Source organism: Haliaeetus albicilla, chromosome 16 (genome assembly GCF_947461875.1).
Source record: "Haliaeetus albicilla chromosome 16, bHalAlb1.1, whole genome shotgun sequence".
Lineage (NCBI taxonomy): Eukaryota > Metazoa > Chordata > Aves > Accipitriformes > Accipitridae > Haliaeetus > Haliaeetus albicilla.
This window is the reverse complement of record NC_091498.1, coordinates 16,754,863-16,775,367: the sequence shown is the minus strand read 5'-3', so window position 1 is coordinate 16,775,367 and position 20,505 is coordinate 16,754,863. Positions and strand designations below refer to the sequence as shown.

The window sequence follows — 20,505 nt, the reverse complement described above, 5'->3', positions numbered from 1 at the left end:
AAAGGGAAGTGTCTTCCTTACCTGTACACACAAAAATGCATGTAGGAAGAAATCTTTCCACATCCAAGTACTTGATATCCATAAAAAGTCAACTTGCTGCTAAGCACAGAAAAGCATCTCCTCTGGAATAGCAGCCACACATAGAAACAGTGACCAAAGTTACTCCTCAAAGCAAGTTAGATAAGGAAGAACTATCTTCTGTCATTAATATTTTAAAACAATATACCTCATTACAATGACAAGGGAAAGGTCTTATTCTTAGCTTTTTCTAACATTAGGACACAGTATGTAGCTTAACACAGAAACTGATCACCAGATTAAGTCCAGGGTAGATTTTTAATATGGACTGCAGCTGGTGATACTTCTCAGAACAAAGTATTTCATAATAAGCTGAAAGTGCTCATGAAGCAACTTCAGTAATCAAAGAAAAGCTGTAGCTACTGTACTGCTTTCTCTTCTATCCACATGACAAAAATGGCACCTGGAAAGACAGCACATAGCAATAGTGACTATGAATTGTCATGTTTTATGCCAATGACAGAAAGATGGTATGAAGGCATTTTCAAAGCTTTCAGAAGATCCACAGGACTTGACTGACTGACTTACAATTTTTGTTTCATGAAGTCTCACTCAGCTTTTTAATAGGAATTCCAGCCTCCTCAGATCCAATGGTAACATCAAAAGCCTTAAGACAAACGCTCAGTTTTGAGCCACACTGATTACTGCACCAAGACCAAGAAACTTTGGTTTTCAAGCTAGCTTTGCAGAGGCAGTCTACAAAAGCAAATGGAAAAGGACAGCAGCACCATGAATCCCTACAGCACTCCCAACTGGGAGATGCTCTGTACAACATACCCTCTTTTGCAGACAGTGCAGTGTTTAATCACTAGCTCTGTCCAATGCTTCCTGTGGCATTCTGGTGTGTAGTGTTTTCTGCCTGGCAGGTAGTGCAACACCAAATGTAGCAGACTGTCTTTTGCCTAGCATTTTCTGGTGGAAAAATGCAGTATACATCAAGGCTTCTTAAGGCACCATAAGGTATACTCCACTATGACCGTGATCTGATAGTAGAACAGGCAAGTCAATGTAACAGTTGCTAGGCTCACTTCCAGAAAACAATCCTTGGATGTCAACAGCTAGGTCAAACAGCAGGGCCTTGAAATTCTGAGTTTTCAGTCTTTACTGGTCATAACAAAGGTCAGTTACACCAAAACATGAATTTTTCCAGTTCAGGACACTAAAAAGTCTTCCAAATCTCAGAAGTAAAGTGAAAGTATGGTTAAGCTGACACTGCATAAGCCAGGCCTGTTTGTAAAGCAAGCACATCATACACAGTTCTGTAGAGGAAGAAAGTATGCAACAAGTTTTATTCAGCGTAAGTCCACCAGCACAAAGATTACAGGAGATAGAAAGTGCATTAATAAAAGCTAGTCTTTACCAAAAAGAAAATATATTATTGATTCAAAATATCTTACACTTGAATGATGTAATAACTTATTCTGGGCACCTACTGATTAAGAGAAATATTAAGAGAAGGGCTGCTTCATAAGGAAATCTAACTTCCCAGTTAAAGTCTGAGAATTTAGTAGAGATCACTGAGTCCAGCAGTCTTCCTTGCTTTCTGCATTAATGCCCTCAGCTGGAACTGCTTGCGAGACAGAAGACGTACATGCTGCAGAAAGAAAAGAAGAAGAACAGCTGGCTATTGGGAAAGTTTTGATATGATCTTAATTATATTGCAATTCAAATTTTCAAAGCATGACATATTCCATGACCCAAACGGGATGTTAGTTTTTTGTAAACATGAAATGCATTAGTCTACTAAATGGCATTTTCTTGGCTTAAAATGACCTGCAGATAGCTGCCAAATGTAATCACTATAGTATATTTTTTGTGATTTTAATTATTAACTCTGCACATATTCTTATCAAAGAGAAAAGTAGTAATATGTACTCCAAGGTGAAGTCAGATGAATGCATTTCCCATAGGGCAGAGAACAGTTCTTTTAACAGCAGATAACCAGAACTAGCAAGCTACATAAGGAGGAAATAATATGTCTGTAAGTACTGCATTGTACATAAAAGCAAAGCTTAAGTGGTAACTTGGGGTGAACCTCAACTGTTAGAAAAAGGAAGGACTGGTAACTCTTGTTACCCAGTGGCCCCGCTACAGACTATTAACACTTCTGCACACTAATCCTTCCAGATTCAATGGCAACATTAATTACTCTGACATATACATTTTGTGTAGTTTTATTCCACGTTAAAAAGTGTTTTTAATCTTTTCGAAATAACAACAGATCTGGTTTTACTTCATGTGCCATCAACATGCACATAAGTTCAAAACAAAGGAAGATTATTAGGTCAGACATCATGAAAACTTTCAGCATTAAGGACAGCAAAGAAAGGGAACAAATTGTCTAAGAGAGTCTCTGCTAGAGACACAAAACTAGCTGGCTTTCCTTCCCCCCCCTCTACAATTCTAACACTCCACTGGCTGCCTCAGCACAGGCATCCATAGACTGCAAGTGAAAAGCTGTCTGAACATTCCCATCACCCTTAAAGTTAGTTTCTCCAGAATTAGGATGCAAGCCCAATGGAAAGCTTATGCTGACATTGTTGCACCCTAATGATAAATTACTTCCTATCTACAATGCTTTTAAAATTGGTCTTTTATCTTAATTCTGAAATTCCTCTTTTAAAATTTATGTTTCAATATGTAAGTATTCATGTTCTTACAGGATCCTCTTCAGTGCAGAAATCACTAACATTAATAAGCTGAACAAAAGAGTTTGAAGTATTAAACTTATTTAAAATGCACATCTTAAAAACATCCCAAGAAACCTACCTTTAAAAAGACATCTAGATCTATCACTCCGCGTCTCAATGCTTCCCCAAGATAGAAGATGGTGTCTTCAATTGCATTTTCCTCTGCATATAAGTTCAGGATCTGCTTGTAAAGTGGTGCTGTAGGAATAATAACTTCATCTATGTCGTTATTTTCTGACTGACTTTCCATTTTCTCTAAGGCAGAACTGAGCTCCTCATCCTTCTTCTTGAGAAGTTCAATGTTCTTGTCAACTTCAGCCTAAAAACAATTAAGATATTTATTTCTTAGGTCTCAAGAGCTGAATGTCTTCTTGTGATACAACTGTCAAGATGAAAGATTTTTAGACATGCAAGTTGATTTTTTACTTCTCTACTCATCTCTATTATAATTTTCACAAAAGAAAGAGCTACCAATCTATAGATTTCGGACTCTTTCATTTTAAAAAAGTAAAGGCTGTTTTAGATAATGTCAATCCATTACCAATTTGTAATTGTAGGGAAGGCATGCTAACAGTCTAAGTATTTTGAAGGTGCCATGTAAGGAAAAATAACCCTTTAAATTAGCTAAAGATAATAAAAGCAAAGCCAAAATAATTATTTTCTTTGGAAATGTGTCTTTTGGAGTAAGTTCCTGTGTAAGTTTGCTGAGCGTGGATCAAACAAACACGTAACTGTATTGACAGGAAACAAAATATGCTGGCTTTACCCACTAATGGTAACTAATTTAACTACATCTGTACGAGATGTACCTCCTTTTGCTACTTTTGAATTTGCCTCCTGATATTTTTGATGCCCCACAGCTAACACACTGGAATAGACTGTACACCACTGTGGTTTTCCTCACATTACTCAAAGCCGTACAGACTATTATATTACACTCGCTCTGGTCCCACTGTCTTTTTTCCAGACTGAAGTTCTAGCTTACTTAGTCATGTTTCATACAGAAGCTGTCTGATATGCTGGGTCATCCTTCTTGCTTTTGCATCAAACATCTGCAGTTCTATTATGTCCTTTCCTTCCAAGATATGAAAGACTAGAATTAAACACAACGTTTTAAGTGGGCACATCATAGATTTATATGGTGACATAATGGTATCTCCTGTTCTCTAGTCCTGATTAATAATTTCTAATTATTTTTTTAAACCATATCTGAGCACTGAGCTCATTTCAGAAACTGCTCATCAATCCCCAAACTTTACTCCCAAGCAGTAATGCAAGGAGCAGATGGACTAAGCAGATGATGTCAGGGCTTAATGAAAAACTGCAGGAATTTCTGAGCATACTGAGTAGGAGAGACTCTTGTCTGGCAAAGGGAAAGTCTGCAGGTTATACAAGAAGGCTGTGACTAAAATTAGCATCTCTGCACTAAGACACGAAAATGTTCTCCAGTGCTGCTGTTACACATAATTATCCAGAAACTGAGACACAATTATGAAATAATCTCACACCACTGACAACTTTCACAGGGAGATGGGGAAAAAGAATACTGTTCCTCTACTACTGAACGGTGACATTTGTAAGATACATGCAGGACAATGCATCTTACGGTCACTGCTATTTCTGACTTGCTTCAGTCTGAACACATGCACCTCAATTGTGAAAGAGAATATATATTTAAAAAGCAACACACTGGAAGGATTGATATTTCTATCATGCTTAATAATGAATTAATTACTTGCTTCTGTTCACTACTAGGACTCAGATACAGAGCAGTGTTTCATCTCAACTTACCACTTCTTGATCCAGACGAGTTACCATCTCTTCCAGTTTCTGGTGTCCTTTCTTCAGGTCCTCTTCTGTCCGTTTCAAGGCATTGAGTTCAGCTTGTGCACGATCCATTTCTTCTTTCATCCGCCATCTCAGTTTATCACTGACTGCTGAAATAAGGGAAGCTCGAATGGTATCCTCGCTGATAGTTCCATCTCTACTGGGTCCTGCACAAGAAAATTCATAAGCATAAAATTAACTCTGTTCTGCACTTAAAGCCAGTCTGAAAGAAGTGGCTAACTTGCTGTATGTACTTTAGCAATACGAGACAGTAAAATAAACTGGTTTCCATAATAATTTTCAGAAGCAGTGAAGAGACCACAGTGAGATTAAACACATTAAGATGTACACAAGTAAATTTAAGAGTATGCATCCATTCATTCACTTTATTATTCTCATATCCACAATCTTCCTTTAAAAATGGGCTGGCTATTTCCCCTGAAGTCTACAATTGTTGTTAGTCTAAGTCCTTTTAAAGAAGAATAAATTTCTGGTAAACTCTACAGGAATTAATGGATACATGCATTCAACCACAATTAATGTAATGGCTGGCTTGACACAGTGTATTTGCCTATAGGTACTCTTTCTTGAAGCTTGCCAATTACTGGTTTTGGGATTTTCTTTTTTTTTTTCCTTTTTTTTTTTTAAGATTAATAAAAATAGTTGAACACTAAGCTAACAAAAATAATTTCAATGAAAAAGATCTTAACTGCTGCCCTTTTATATTTATGAAGATCAAATAGCAGGGTCTGTTTAAGTGACAAATTACTGGACAGTATCAAGTGATTAAAAAGCTACAGCATGATCTAGTCTTTCCAGTCATTCAGCCATCCTAGGGCATGTATGGGAGGGCAGTAAACAATCAGCATTAATATAGAACATTTGTTATTGAGGTAATCTTACTTTAACAAGCAACATTTATTGAAAGATTATAAAGCTGAGAGAGAAATACTAATCAATCGTATTAGCATATGGTTTATAGATATGTTCTAGCAGACTAAGATCAGATGGCAGTCTTTTAGGTACATGTTCAGTGTTATACTGGGCCTACCATCTGTTTTTTTAAACTTCTGCAGCATGGTACTGTAATTGGAGTGGGATAGGGGGGAACATTGTTTAAAAAATTAGGTAGTGGCACCCATGAAGAAGCTGTAAAAATTCTCTCTGGATAAAATACTTCTTTGATGTTAGCCGAATAAAGAGTATTAATCAAGCATACAGAGAGTCTGTGGAATTAGTTATACAATTTGATTCTAACAAAAGCGAGCATAGCTATTTTGGGTAAGTGTAAGACAAAGATGATGACATACAATTTGATTGCAGGTATACTGATTTGCCAGTTTCACTTGGTCCATCGTGCTCAAAAACTCTGGGTAGTGATTTTAGTAGTAATCAAACAAACTACTGACCAATATTGTTCTAGTATTATATAACTAGCTTCTATAAATGATTGATGTCACAATTAAACAGCAACAGCGGCTGTAACTGAGTTAAAACAACAGAGGTTACTACCTTTTTTGATTGCTTTGATTGCTAAGTACAACTTGTAATTTCAGCTTATCACATTTCCATGCAGCAATACTAGAAAATACAATAGAAGAAAAAAAATTCTCTAATATATTTCATCAGTCCCTCTCCCTCTGAAGCACTAGAAGCTTTCACATTGTCCTGGTTTCATCTGGGATGTAGTTAGCTGTCTTCCTAGTAGCTGGTACAGTGCTATGTTTTGAGTTCAGTATGTGAAGAATGTTGATAACACTGATGTTTTCAGTTGTTGCTCAGTAGTGTTTAGACTACAGTCAAGGATTTTTCAGCTTCTCATGCCCAGCCAGGGCACCTGACCCAAACTGGCCAACAGTGTATTCCATACCATGTGACGTCCCATCTAGTTTAGGAACTGGGAAGTGGGGGGCAGGGTTTTTTCGCCGCTTGGGGACTGGCTGGGTGTCGGTCGGCGGGTGGTGAGCGATTGCCCTGTGCATCATTTGTACATTTCAATCCTTTTATTACTACTGTTGTCATTTTATTAGTGTTATCATTATCATTATTAGTCTTTTCTTTTCTGTTCTATTAAATCGTTCTTATCTCAACCCAGGAGTTTTACTTCTTTTCCTGATTTTCTCCCCCATCCCACTGGATGGGGGGGAGTGAGTGAGCGGCTGCGTGGTGCTTAGTTGCTGGCTGGGGTTAAACCACGACACACATTTAAGCCTGAATATCAGCATTGCTTTTGAAAATCAGCCTTTCAATGAGATTACCTAATTTCAAGTCTGTCACTAACACCTTTTTCAATAGAAAGGTAAATCCTTTATGTCTGTTACAGGAAGTGCTGTGTATCTGCAGACCAGGAAACTCAGATTGCTCTAGAAAATGTGAAGTGGCTACTGGTTACAGAACTGTATCCGTATTTATCACAAGCCACTTCAGTCATTCTTCTATGAGAATAACTAGTGTCACAGTTTATCCATGCTTGTGCCTCATACCTTTTAGATCAGTGAAATTTCAATTAGCTTGTAACAACTACTAATAAAGCAAGTGCCTAAACTTTCCAACTTTTATGGGTGAAATGTAGAGAGATTTGAAGTTCTGTAACTGGAAAGAAAATTTGCAAAAAGAAATTTTACCAGTATATCTTTTTATCCAGAGACAGTTATCAAAACCCTGAAGTTGTCACGGCATTATGTACATCATCTTTCTCAGTACCCTACATCTCAAAAAATTACAAAGTAAAAAAAATATTCATCAAGTCTCCTGTGAATCTTTCATAGCCAAAGACAAAACCATTAGCAGATCTTTTGTTTTTCCTCCCCAAAGGTTCAGGAAAGTGTCTCAAGTCAGCTGAAATCCAATCAACCTCTTTACCTTTCTTAATAATCACAGGCCCTCAGAAGAAGCAAAAGCGAACAAGCAACTCAAACCGCACATTAATTTTGCCATTTTAAACACAGTAGTTCAAACATTGGTATTTTTAGAGTAAATTACACTAAGATGAACAGTGATAAATGTATTTTTTAATATGTTGTTGATAGTTCTCAATAACTAAATTACTATTAGCTACAAATAAGATTACAATAATTTTACTACATTTATTCAGGACAAGGGTGGGCTGTTTAGTGAAATTTTGACATTACAGCGTTCTTGGGTTAGGCTGGGTATCTTCCTGATAACCAGCAACAATCCAGAACACAGTTTAAAAATCTAAACTCTGCCTTTAGAAACAAGCATCTGAATGGAAAAATTAACAATTTTCTGTTAGACCATCATTATTAAAAAAAAAAGAATAAAATTCTATTTGGAGCATCTGTTGGTATTGTTACACTAACAAATGCAAACTGTTGTTGACAGGACTGCACACCTCAGAATCCTTAAAACATCCAGAGGATTTTTTGGACTTCTGCTGCTAACAGAACAAGATTGCATAAATTCATATCTCTTCCCTATGCTTTTTTCTCTATTCCTGTCCACAAAACCTACACTAACTAAGCCAGGCATGTGGAAAAATAAAGCTATGCAATAACATGAGAGGAACTATGGGGAGATGCACATCATGCTTACCAATACACCAAATTCTTCTAAAATTAAGAAAACATTAGATTTTGTTATGTAAGCACTTTACTTAAATACAAATTGCACCAGAATGTGTGTATTTTTTTAAAAATAAGCTAATTACTATTGGAAAAAAGAAACTGAATTATTAATCAACTGGTGCAAAGACAGCCTTATGAAAACCTAAATGTCCCAACACTTGATGTGATTTACAGTTCTGGCTTAAGCAATTCACTCTGTTGCCAGTCAACAAGGTAATTTTCAATATTTTGTTAACTATCTATTAGAATCAGCAACAGAAGCTGTCAGATGGCACCATGCACACAAACCCAGGAATTCATCATTGCTGCTTCTTATGAAAAGCAGAAAAGAACAGTACTTTGTACACTGAGAAGTAAAACTTAAACCAAGTCAGTCAAACTATCTGGGACAAAGAGTTTATTCACTGTTTAGGACTTCCTGTTTAAGGCAGACAATTGTAAATATACATGTTCCAAATCAAAACAAAAAGGTCCGATTTCACTTCAAGAATAGCATCAGCATGATTTCAGTTGCTCTTCACTTTACATAATGAATTATTCTCTAACACAAAGTCAGAACAGTCATCAGTTCTACTCCCCCCCCCCCCCCAATAGCCCTCACTCTGGGAGATTTTATACAAGGCTCACTGTAACAGTAAACTAGGACAGAGAAAAAAAATAAAATCACAATACAACTAACACAATGGAAGTTCACACAGAAATGCCAACAGATAGGAAAGAGGTCTTCGAACATATAAAGGATCATTTTAATATAGCTCAATCAGATTTTATGTATCTTCTTAAAGAGCATGAACCCTTAGCATTTTCTGTTACTTCCATAATTAGCCCAGCTTGGGGAAGATTTTATGGCACATAGCCATTAAATCCACAGAGCACTGAAACCCTTAACCTTTACCAGGGAGAGTCTGGTTTCAGAAGTGACCTTACATAATCATCAAACTAGTAACTGCATCAGAAAGGTAATTAATGGCAGATGACTGAACAGAAAGAAAAACCCTGAAGGACTATTTAAAAAACCAGCTATTATTAAAAACTTAAGCTACTCTGAATGAGTTTTTTCACTTAATTCAAACTAAGCTCACTATAGGAAACACCCCACCACCACCCACACAAAACTCTAAAGCACCTGATATGCTCCTAAATAAACTATCACAAACTCTAAAGCACCTGATATGCTCCTAAATAAACTATCACAATACACCATAGCCAAACAATCTGTATAGGAAATAAACATTTTCAGTGTAAAGAAAAAAAAATACTGTACTATAAAAAAACCAAACAGTACTGTCAATACAGTGGATTATTAGAAACATGTTTGCATTTCATTTGGCACAGAAGATAAACCATGTATAACAGGTGTATGACTTTTACCTAGCTGCATAAAATGAATCAGTCTAATGTTAAATTGCCACTACAAAATCTGACATTACAACATGGCATTAGATGATCTACCTCAGGACTTGAAGAGCCTTCTATGATATCTGGCAGATATTCCACCTCTGTTCATCTTCACTGGGGATGAAAACAAGGGAAAGAACTGAAATAGGACATATCTGCATTTTAAATTAACTCTCTACTACATAAAAGCAAAACTGGATCTGTTTGAGAAAGATGCTGCAGAAAGCTGATGCTCCCTAGAAAGGTTCTTATCACCTCCCTACACAAGGGCCGGTGGAGACCATTAATTCCCAAGGACCCAACTACAGGCCCCCAACACTGAGTACTGGTTGAGCTACTTCAGTGAGACAGCATCTTTTGCATGGTAGACACACATCACCTCAGAGTGGAAATAACCACTGAAATGGCCAACAACTTTCGGAGAAGACTTTTCTAATTCAGAAGGCTGAAAGAACTTGGACACAAAGGATGGGATCAGGCACAAGAAGAATATGAAATACAACTTGCTATTGTTTCCAAATTCTGTAACAACAGAACAACTCCTCAAATATTTTAAGAGTAAAGTAGAAGCATCTACCTTCCCTTGCCAAGCTGTGAACTTGCTTTGTCCCTATGTGTGTGAATGAAAATTTCAAAACACACAGTTCTGGAGGGAAGAGTGTGTATAAATAACTGGGAGTTCACACATTAAGAACCTATGGAGGCACTTTTACATCATGGTGCAAGAGACTACAAATGATTGATATTCTGAAAAAGGTCACAAACAAATCTACGTCCTTAGCACGTAACTGCTCCAAAAGGACTATCATCCAACTAGAAAGTTACTGCACCAGCTTCCTACTTAACTAGATGACCTTTATCACTGGTTCTCAATCTGTTACACATACACTAAAAGTGAGGTGCATAGCAGAAACCAAGCTAGTGTATTTTGCCAGCAAAGGGCCAGAGAGCAGCAAACTGGAAAAGATACACGTTAACACCCTAGACCTTGCTGCTGAAGGGAAGAAGGAAATAACAAGTAGAGACTATTAAGAAGCAACAGTGAAGAGGCTAGAGAAGAAACTCAGTAAAAATGAAGCTCATTCCAAATGCATTGGAAACCTCTGCTTTAGATAGCTATGACTTTTGGAGTAAAGAAAGTATAGAACAAACCAAGTGAGTCCAGTAGATGATTAAATGAGGACAAAAGCATTGTTATAAACCATGACCACGAACAGAGCAACACACACAATCAAAAGTTACCTACAGTCAAAGGGTGAGAAAGGTAGTTACATGCAGTATTCTTCAAAATACTCGGAGCACACACAATGCATTGCACAAAACCAGGAATTTATCAAGTTTCTGACTGAATAAAATATAAGGCAAAGAACATAAAATGTATTTTATTCTTCCTTTGAATAACTTTTTTGATTGAAGATCAATACTTTGGAAGGTCAGATTAAGAACAATACATTCCTCTTTCCATTTTCTTTCTTTACATATCAGTTATAGAGGGAAGCTTCACTTCAGAGTAATCCTTTCAAAGCTACTCACCAACAGTAGTCACAGGAGGCTGAGGAGGGTAGTACTGAACACTAGTGGTTGCTGGAAATGGAACACCACCCGTATAAGGATAGTTTGGGTAGCTGCTGTGACAAAGAAAGATATGCTAATGTTATGTAACTATTTGTAAGATATCATCCATGTATATTATCTTTATATGTCACCATGTTAAACTGTTTTTTACATAATAAAACGTTTAAATTGCAGGCTAACTTATACTTTTTCTCTTTTCCTGTTCACATTAACATCTTTCACAATTTAGATTTCTGGTATGATTTAAGATGATACCATTTTATCTGAAAACCTAACTAGTTGTTACTGCCTGGTCAAGCATTTGGATCATTCCAAATTCTCTTCAATCTCTTAATCTTACCATACCATTTCCAACTTGCCATACGAAACCCCGAAAGTATCCAAAAGAAATTATTCTAGCTACAAACTCACAAACAGCAATTTCAATTTAATAATTTTTAGTACGAGAATAGTTAACAAGATGACTGCTGAACTGCTTTATGTAAACCTAAAAATATTGTGCAAAATAAGATTGCAAGATGAAACTCCTCCACAAATTCTCAGCCCTGCTCTGAAGGATGAAGGAAAGCAAAAGTATTCATTTGTTCCCTGAAACAATTGCAAGATGACATATGACATGACAGTCTACAAAACCTTTCTAAAATACATTTACTATCAACTGAAACAAGGACTCAAATTAGTCAGTACTAGACTGACACACACCTGCATACAGCAGAGTATTAACCATGGCTATAAGTAAACAAAACAGTACAAAAAAACATGTAAAATAAAAAATAAGCATATTCTGTGCCTCTCCAGATAATTGCAAATTCAAAAGTTCTTAAAACCTTTCTGTTAATTCATAAATTATATTATTTTAAAAACAGTTCTTCTATCATTCATTTTTGTACAAACATTAAGAGCACTTTAAATAAACGTGTTCAGGAGGAAAAAAAATTGCCCTAAGTAGTTACCAAAATCTCCATTTTTAACTTCTTAAAACATAACACCCCATGTTCCTAATGCTTAGAGGGTTTTGAATGTTTTAATTTTTTTAAAATCAAAATGTTATATACTACAGCAATTCCTCATATGCTCCTAACACAACATCAGAACGTAAGGATATTAATAATAAAAAGAATTAGTTATGATTTGAAAAAATGTAGGCACACACTAGGAGGCAGCAATCAGGACCTAACTATTTGCTAAGACAGAACTGCAAGTCTTCTGGAAAAGCTTCATTCCAAACTATTACACAATATACTTAAAAAGTCTTGTTTTGTATTAATAAAAAGCATTTAAAATAATTTATGCCCTTCAAATTCTCCTAGAGTGCTCTGAATTAAGTCCACATTTATGCTGGAGTGAAGGTTTGTATTAATCCAGCAATTGTTTTGTTCAATGTTTTGAGTTGCTAATTACCCCAAACAATACTAACAAAGCTCATGAACACCCCCAACTTGTAGGGGTACATTTCTTTCTGTATCATGTAAACATATCAACGTTATAAAAACTAATCCAATATATGAGTGAAGCAAGATAACATCTGGGAGTTAGGTAATAATTTTCAAAATATATTTATCACCCAGGTATATTGTATTTGAAGCAAGCAACACCAAGAAAGATAAACCTTTCTCAAACTTTCTTTTGGCTATTGACAAGAATTCAGTCCTCACTTTTACAAAAACCTGCTAACACAATAATTATACAACAAATATACCACAAGAAAATACAATTAAGACTAGTTACTATTCAGTGAAACTATCATGAAAGCGATGATGGTTTAAAGGAGTTCTTACCTCGGGTTTGGAGTGCTTCCTGCTGGATAGTTAGATATTCCACCTGGAATGCCCGGCACATAGGAAGCTAAATAAAGTAATGATTTTATGTATTTTTAATTTTCAGAAGTTTAATATATATTAAGATCACATATATATTAAGCTGCAGTAAGATGGTTTTGAAAATATTACTGAACAATGCATACAGTATAACACAATGAAACAAGAGAAAGAGGTCATTCTATGGCCAAAACCCCTCAAAAACGTGTACCCTGCATCCTCTAACACCACCACTTCTCACAACACTCCCAGACATTTCCCATGCTGCTCCTCTGCAGCTTGGCAAGAGGGATACATGCAAATGTTTGTTGTGAGCTATCTCTGTGCCAACTGACCAACGCAGCTGTTTCCCCTCAAAACACAAAGTACTAAACTTTAGTGGACCTTCCCTCCATGTATTGGCCAGTTAGAGAACTTTCTTTCTGTATACAAGCACATTTTCACAAAATGCAGGCAATTTTTGCATTTCTGAAGATTCCACTTCTACCTATCAACTGTGGTTAAAATATTTTCAGAGTATTTTGTTTGGAGGGAGAGTATGAGAACTGTAGTTGAAGTCTATTACACACTCCTTAGAACAAGTAGCTAGAACACCTTTCACTGCATATTTATTTTTTTCTTAAGCATTACTTTAAACTAACCACTGCATAGATAAAAATGGGTATTGATTTAAAAAAAGCACAAGTAGTTGTACTAAGTAAAATGTGGATAGTTAAGAAAAAGTATCTGCAGCTAGGGAACTCAATAAAAATGGCATGTTATTAATGATGACGAACGTAAAGAGCTGTCTCCGTTTTTTATAATAGCTGAAAAAAGAAAATAACCTTTCCAATGCAGCCATTGTTCTCTATTCACTAAAAAAAAATGTGCATAATTTAAGTACCTTCAGAGTAGCTAGACTTCACAACAGTTGATTAGCTGTTTAACAATCCAATCATGTTCTTATCCAGTAATTTCTGCTATTTAGAAGTTATACTTTAAAATTTTTTTTATCAGCACATATAAATGTCTAAGGCTTTAACAGTCTCAGCCATTTTAAGTTCCTTCTTGGAACTCTGACAATTCTATTATTAAAATTATGTTTTGAATATATTTATTCCACATTTCTAGTAATTTTAGGAATATTACATCAAATAGTTTTTTTTTTAAAGAGCTGAGCTATTTTCATCCTTTAATGCTTTCAAATTATTCAATTTTTTAAAAAGGGCTTAATTTCTTCTTAAACAGCGTATCTAGAACTTAAAAAAACCCCAAACTAAATGTCTGTAAAATAAGGAAAAACTGATTACACTAGTAGAACTAAGTAGCTATTAACAACGTGAAAATCCTGAAACATTTCCACTAAAATTACTGCAGCTATGCTAGAACTGAGCAACTACAAGAGTAATCAATTGTATTTCAATTGATAGTCCTTCCTTAAAGCATAATACAGGTCACAGTCTCCACTAAAACTATACTTGTACTGACACCTGCTGTTCTTGGAAAATCAGAACAGTAAAATCATCTAGTGCTCTTATAGGTAGGCTAGTGCTGGACAAGCTAAAAAGTCCCAAACACCTTTAACCAGCTACCCCTAATGGTCCCATTTATGTTTGCTACCCCTTTTCTCAGTCTTAAGAACCTAAGACCCTGTTAAAAATCGTTTCAGCTGGAAATTGTAATGAATAGTACTTCAGCTTTTCAGATTTAACACTATGGTCTGATAAAAGCCGTATTTCAATAGAAAATGGACACAGCCTTAAAAATACAGCAAAAATATATAATCCCCGATACACCTACTCTACCATTACATTAATGTAGAACTGTTATATCATAAAACAATCTGCAGCTAACCTGTTCCCCCTCCTGCCCCCGTCTTTGGCTTGAGTAGGTCTACTCTACTGTTTTGGTTTTTTTTTCCACCCAGTGCAGAGTGTCCTCTTGGAAGAGTTTCTAGGATTTTCTGTTTTCTACTTCCCTTTTTTCCCCCACCCACCTATCCCCAGTCCTTAAAATAAGATGCCTCCAGAAGTTTAAATAAATAGAAGATTCAGAAAGTTTTGAGAATTTTTGCAAGAAAATAAGAATGGGCACCAAGTCAGAGTACCAAATCAACAGAGAAGAATGAAAAATCACATGGCAGGGTTTTTTTCATATTCAGCCAGCGATTATTAAAAAAAACAACCAAAAAAACCCAACAAACAACAAAAAAACCCAGGAGTGTGCGCATAGGAAACACAAGCCATGTGCTTTTGCTTATGAAATCAATGGTTGCAGGAAACTTAACAGACGGACTTGTATTATCAGAATAAAAAAAATTAAGATACAAAGAGACTTATCTGAATGATCTCTTCAAGGACATCTCTGAATGTTGACAGGTTACTGGTTGTTTTGAGAAGCTTGGGCGGGGTGTTTGTGTGTGTTTTGGGGTTTTTTTTCTAAATACAAACCCGATTTTTCCCTCCCTTCCAAAAGCCAAAAAACCACACATATTCTTCCAACATAGTTCAAAAAGGTCACGTACAGCACAGGTGAATTCATTAGCCAGCAACAGAGAAAGTCATTGAAGAGTAGAATACATCATTTATTGACAAACTGTGCAGAGCAACAATCACTTTGGAATATTAATATGAGTATTTGTAGAAATTAGTAGTCATGACCACTTACTAGTTGGTGGGCCTGTTGCCTGGTATGGTGGATAGCTCGATGAAGCGGTAGGCCGAGAAAAGACTGGAGGTTCCTCACCAAACACAACAATCATGACCTGAATCAGTTCTAGCAAGTCTGACTGGGGCTGTGAGGGTAAGCAAATCACAAGTTGCTGATTTCGCTAACAGAAATTTAACTGACTAGAATAACAAAATGATACCATTCCATCAGCTCTCAAAAGCCATGTTTTTATTGGTGGGGTTTTAGTATTTTTTAAAAATATATGTATGTATATATATGTGCATATTTAACTTCTTTTTTGGATTCCTTTACAGATACCAAACCCAGCCAGCTGGTATTCAAAATGGTATAGCAAAATACAGCTGCAGTAGCATTTACACTCAGAATAAACTGGGTAATACGTGGTTCCATATCAACTGCAAGGCAATAAATGACTGAAAATGACTGTACAATGATGGATTATAATTATTTTTTAAAAACTGAAATCCACTCTCCAACATGAAAAAAGTACAAATCACTTAGGTTTTCAGACATTACAATTTCATACAGCATATAGCTTTTGCTCAGATTCAGAATGGCTCAACAGAAAAAAATACTCTAACCCACTAAGGAGTGGCACAAACGTCCTTTAAATATAGCTAAACTAGGCTTCTCAGTTTATAACTACATTGAATATAGGCATGATGTCATTTTGCCAAAATAAGGACAAGCATCAAGAATGCAGCACCAGATTAAATATCATATTTCCATATTTTCTTAGCTCTATAATCCACTTCCTTATTTTTACCAGCCTCTCAAACTGAATGAATTCTGTATCACCTCTATCTTAGACGATCCTCTTGCTTCTGCAAGACCTGCATCCTGATCTGGGCAGTCATTTTCCACTATTACTATGCAAATGCTGAACTACCACCCATGCTTAATAAATTTATTCCCGTTAATAATTTTTTACAGAACTATGCATCTTGTACCATTCTTCTGACCTTGTCAGCACAGCTTATCTTCTTTACAAGTCCATGTTTTGGTCACAACTTCTATGAGGCCTGCACTGCTCAATGCCTTATTTGTTGGTAAGGCAAATATATCCATATACTTGAAGCTCCAGCAATATCTATATCAAGAAGTCCAAGTGCTCATACAAGTCCATTTTAGTCACAGAGATTAATTTCAGCACAGAGATGTTTTAAGAGAATTTTTAATTCCCCTTCTGTAAATATTCTTATCTCACAGATCTTCACATCAGTGTCCTGCCAGGGAAGGATGCCTATGCTGCAGTGTTTAATCAGACAAACTGTAACTAAAGATGCAATTAACCAGGCAACAGAATGCAACACCCTGAACCTTAAGGCATTACAAATAATAAGCAGTTGTTCTCATTAAAAAAATGGTTTAAGATCTCAAATAAAGAGGATTATGTTTTTTCTTAAAAATGATACAACTATCTAAAGGAATTCAGAACTGCGCAATTTGAGAATTTCAAGTTCCCTATACTTACATATTTCCACTCATGCAGATAAGGAAGGTATATCTTTCCATTTGCATCAACATGCTTCCCAGTTTTTATTGTCATAGAGCTAGTGGGCTTAACAAAACAAATTGGGGGGTTGAAAGGGTAGGTGTCCAGCAGCCACAAGCAAATTGGGATATTGTACGTGTTACCTAGAAAAGATATTTTGAAAGATTTTAAAAGTTATTCCAACTCTTCAACTATCCTCTCTTCTCCAGATTTATAAAAAATTCTTAAACCCAGTAAATTCAATTGCAGAGTCAGAAGCCAAAGCTGAAATCTGCTAACACCATTCAACAAAGGGCTCACAATATGGCCATGAACTCAATTTTCCGAACAATTTAACTCTGATTTACAATTATCATTTATCACTGATACATTATCTCATTTGTTCTACAATGAAACATTACTAGAACCTAATCTGAATTATCATCAGCTGCAGCAATAAATGGTTTGCAACCCTCATTCAACTGAGAAGCTTGAAAAACATGCAGTACTGAAAAAAAAAAGAAACGTTACAGAGCTGTACAATACTGAAGAAGCAATGCTCAGCATTAAAATTTTATTCCACAGCAAAAATAGGGAACAGTTTCTTTAAAACATTATACTTTGGACAAGTAAAGGATTTCAAGAAAGTAGTGATCACCAAAGTATTGAAGTTGAACCAGGACAAACCTAGTTTTTCGTGTAATTTGGGAAGATAATGGTGGTGATGATAATAATAAATGCATACCTCTGTAAGGCACAGGAATGGTTCCACTGAGGCTCATCAACTCCCTAGATGAACCATCGTTAAAAACTGAAAGGGAACAAATAGTATTTTTAAAAGAAACATATTTGCTACATTAATCTCTGTTCAGGTTATACTCCATCTATTTATTAGCATAAGTTTTCAGAAGTTACACATATATAAACTCAGCTTGAGAGGTTCTACTCCTGCACGTTTATGGACTAGCAAATGATTGTCTACAGTCAGATAACGTATTTCTGAGAAACGAATGACTAATTGTCAAACTACCTTCACTGCAAATAAAACTGTTTCCTCACTCAGAGAGCAAGTAAAACATGTTGGAAACATACAAACTGCAAATCATATAAATCGCTGCAAAGATGACCTGAACTCAAACTTAGTTTAAAAAACAACTGTCATTTTAGGATTACAAAGAATTCCTTATGCTTTCTCCAAACAACCAGGTCAGCAAGACTACTGAAAATTACTGGGCTATACGCATTTATTACATAATCAGTAAACGTAATTTAACCAAACAATAATACACTGAATAGGATGAAATGCGTAGCACTTGACTCACTGCCAAATCATAGTCTTAGTTCACAAACTGCACAGGAACCCTGACCTCAACTTACCGAGTTGCTGTATTTAGCCTTCCCCTACTTTCAATCCAATAGATTATTCTTGGCTGAATAAATCAACTTCTATTTTCTCTTCTTTTTCCCTAATTTTATGTTTATTTTCCTAATTTCACCTGAAAGTTTCTAGCCATACTGCAAATGTAGTTTATTGTGTACAATTCTTTTAGTGCTAATGTCCTGCAAAGGTAGGTAGAACATGTTGGGACTTAAATAGGGGTATGTACTTCATTATTAATATAATCTTGAAAACTGTCTCAACAGCAATGTAACCATTTTCTTGCTCATTTCACTGCTCCAAATAATATCAATTATCTCTACTTGGTTGCGTGCTCAGCCTTTCCCAGGCAGCTTAGAAAGAGTTAGGTAACACAAAAAGGGCTTCTTGCTGCAGCTCAAAGCTATCTAGAATTCTGATCACTATCATTACGCATGTTATGTGTACGGTATTCCAGCCACAGTCCTTTCACTATTGTTTTTGATTCTCCAGTCACTGTATGAATTTTTATTTCCGTGACAGCTGCTGGCTTGCAGCTATTCAAGTTAAAACTAATTTATCTTTTACCTATCCATGTCCCTTCTTAATACTTCTCAATCCAGATTTAGAATTTAGAAAGCAGAAGACTATAAAATCTCTGATCACGTATTAGTAATATAAATTAGGTCACAGAGGAATCCCACAGGTGACAGTTAAAAAAGGTCAGAAGGAGGATGACCTCAGCAGCTATGCTGGCTCACTGTATCTTGTGAAACTATACCTTCAGCCTCTGGAGGTGACCCTGGATACCATCTTCATTTAATGCACTCGAATTTACTCAGAGATAACAAACAGGGATTGTCATTGTTAAATTTACATTACAAACCCCCTCATACCAATTTTCTATACACGTGACTGTTTTCTTCATGCTCTTAAGGACAGCCACAAATACTTTTAATGAAGTATTTGTTCACTGATTTACAGTTCTTTCCAAATAGAACTCTAAAAATATCTTTATATGACAGCAAAGCTGAATTTTTAAGACACCAGCAACCTCAGGACACCAACCAATATGACATCACCGAGCGATTAACTAAAAGTTAAGCTGTGAAAAATGCAACACTTCTCAGCATGTTAGACTGACTCAGTAATATAGGAAGGTTATTTTAGAAAATAACCATCTGTGTTTCCAAGGAAGTATTGATGTCAAAGATCAAAGAGAGAAACTCAAATTATGTTTTCTAGTTTTAATCTCCTTTTTCCCCACAAAACCTAGCAAATATATCTAAACCATCAACAATTCAATAACAAAAATTTTCTCATGCACAGACTAACCATATGAATCCATGACAGGTTTGAGGTCCTTGTACTGAGTAATAACACTGGTTGTCTCCTGTACAGTTAGGTCTCTATACGTATACTAGAAAAGAAAAGAGGAAGAATTACTTGAGAGACTGTGTTTTCAGTGTAATTTAATTTCGTTTTACTTAACCCAAAAGACTGCATTTATGAGAGTTTACATTGATATATGGACATTCTTCTCCACTCTTATTTTGGAATAAGAATTTATTTCTCCATATTACTTAACTGAACATTGCCTATATAACTTACCAAACTTTAACAAGGTGTTAAGATGCTTTTAGTCTTAAATAAGGGTCCATACATCAAATAACCTGGGGAAAGCTACTGCATTTTCATTCATGTTCTACCATAACCAACAGTATCTGAGAGATATATGTGGATCTGAAAAAAATGCATCTCTGAACAAATATAGTGATGTTTTGAACATTCCTGATACACAACTATCTAGGATCTGAACCTCATATATCTTTCATAGCACTTTTTAAAGCATCACAGTGTTTATCAACTGTTGATCAGTATTTTCACGTATTTTATCAACTAGAAAGCAGACATTTCAAAGCATGATGTTATCAGCAACAATACTGGTTTCGCCCCCTTCCTCTTATCAGGAGCAGGGAATAACTCACAGCACAGAAGATGTGTAAACCACAGGTACGCTACTACAGAATTT

The 20,505-nt window shown here is 35.8% G+C and overlaps 2 protein-coding genes across 5 annotated transcripts in view; both read right to left on the bottom strand.

Annotated features, from left to right (window-relative positions):
- Positions 1-1,335: 1,335 nt before the first annotated feature.
- TSG101 (tumor susceptibility 101) overlaps positions 1,336-20,505 on the bottom strand; it is a 22,643-nt gene continuing 3,473 nt past the window's right edge. Inside the window, exons 2-10 of one of the 2 annotated variants that reach the window (XM_069803703.1) lie at positions 19,809-19,893; positions 17,862-17,927; positions 17,117-17,280; positions 15,619-15,745; positions 12,934-13,000; positions 11,114-11,208; positions 4,560-4,762; positions 2,848-3,087; positions 1,336-1,672 (exon numbers count right to left, since the gene is read on the bottom strand). In XM_069803703.1, the coding sequence (XP_069659804.1) occupies positions 1,583-1,672; positions 2,848-3,087; positions 4,560-4,762; positions 11,114-11,208; positions 12,934-13,000; positions 15,619-15,745; positions 17,117-17,280; positions 17,862-17,927; positions 19,809-19,893 (1,137 nt within the window). In that variant the 3' untranslated portion in view covers positions 1,336-1,582. The remainder of the gene's footprint in view (positions 1,673-2,847; positions 3,088-4,559; positions 4,763-11,113; positions 11,209-12,933; positions 13,001-15,618; positions 15,746-17,116; positions 17,281-17,861; positions 17,928-19,808; positions 19,894-20,505) is intronic. The other variant, XM_069803704.1, reaches the window with a different exon arrangement.
- Positions 17,874-20,505, bottom strand: part of UEVLD (UEV and lactate/malate dehyrogenase domains) — a 21,724-nt gene continuing 19,092 nt past the window's right edge. For all 3 annotated transcript variants that reach the window (XR_011328102.1, XR_011328103.1, XR_011328101.1), the window contains exons 13-14: positions 19,809-19,893; positions 17,874-17,927 (exon numbers count right to left, since the gene is read on the bottom strand). The gene's annotated coding sequence lies outside the window, so the exon portion shown is untranslated. The remainder of the gene's footprint in view (positions 17,928-19,808; positions 19,894-20,505) is intronic.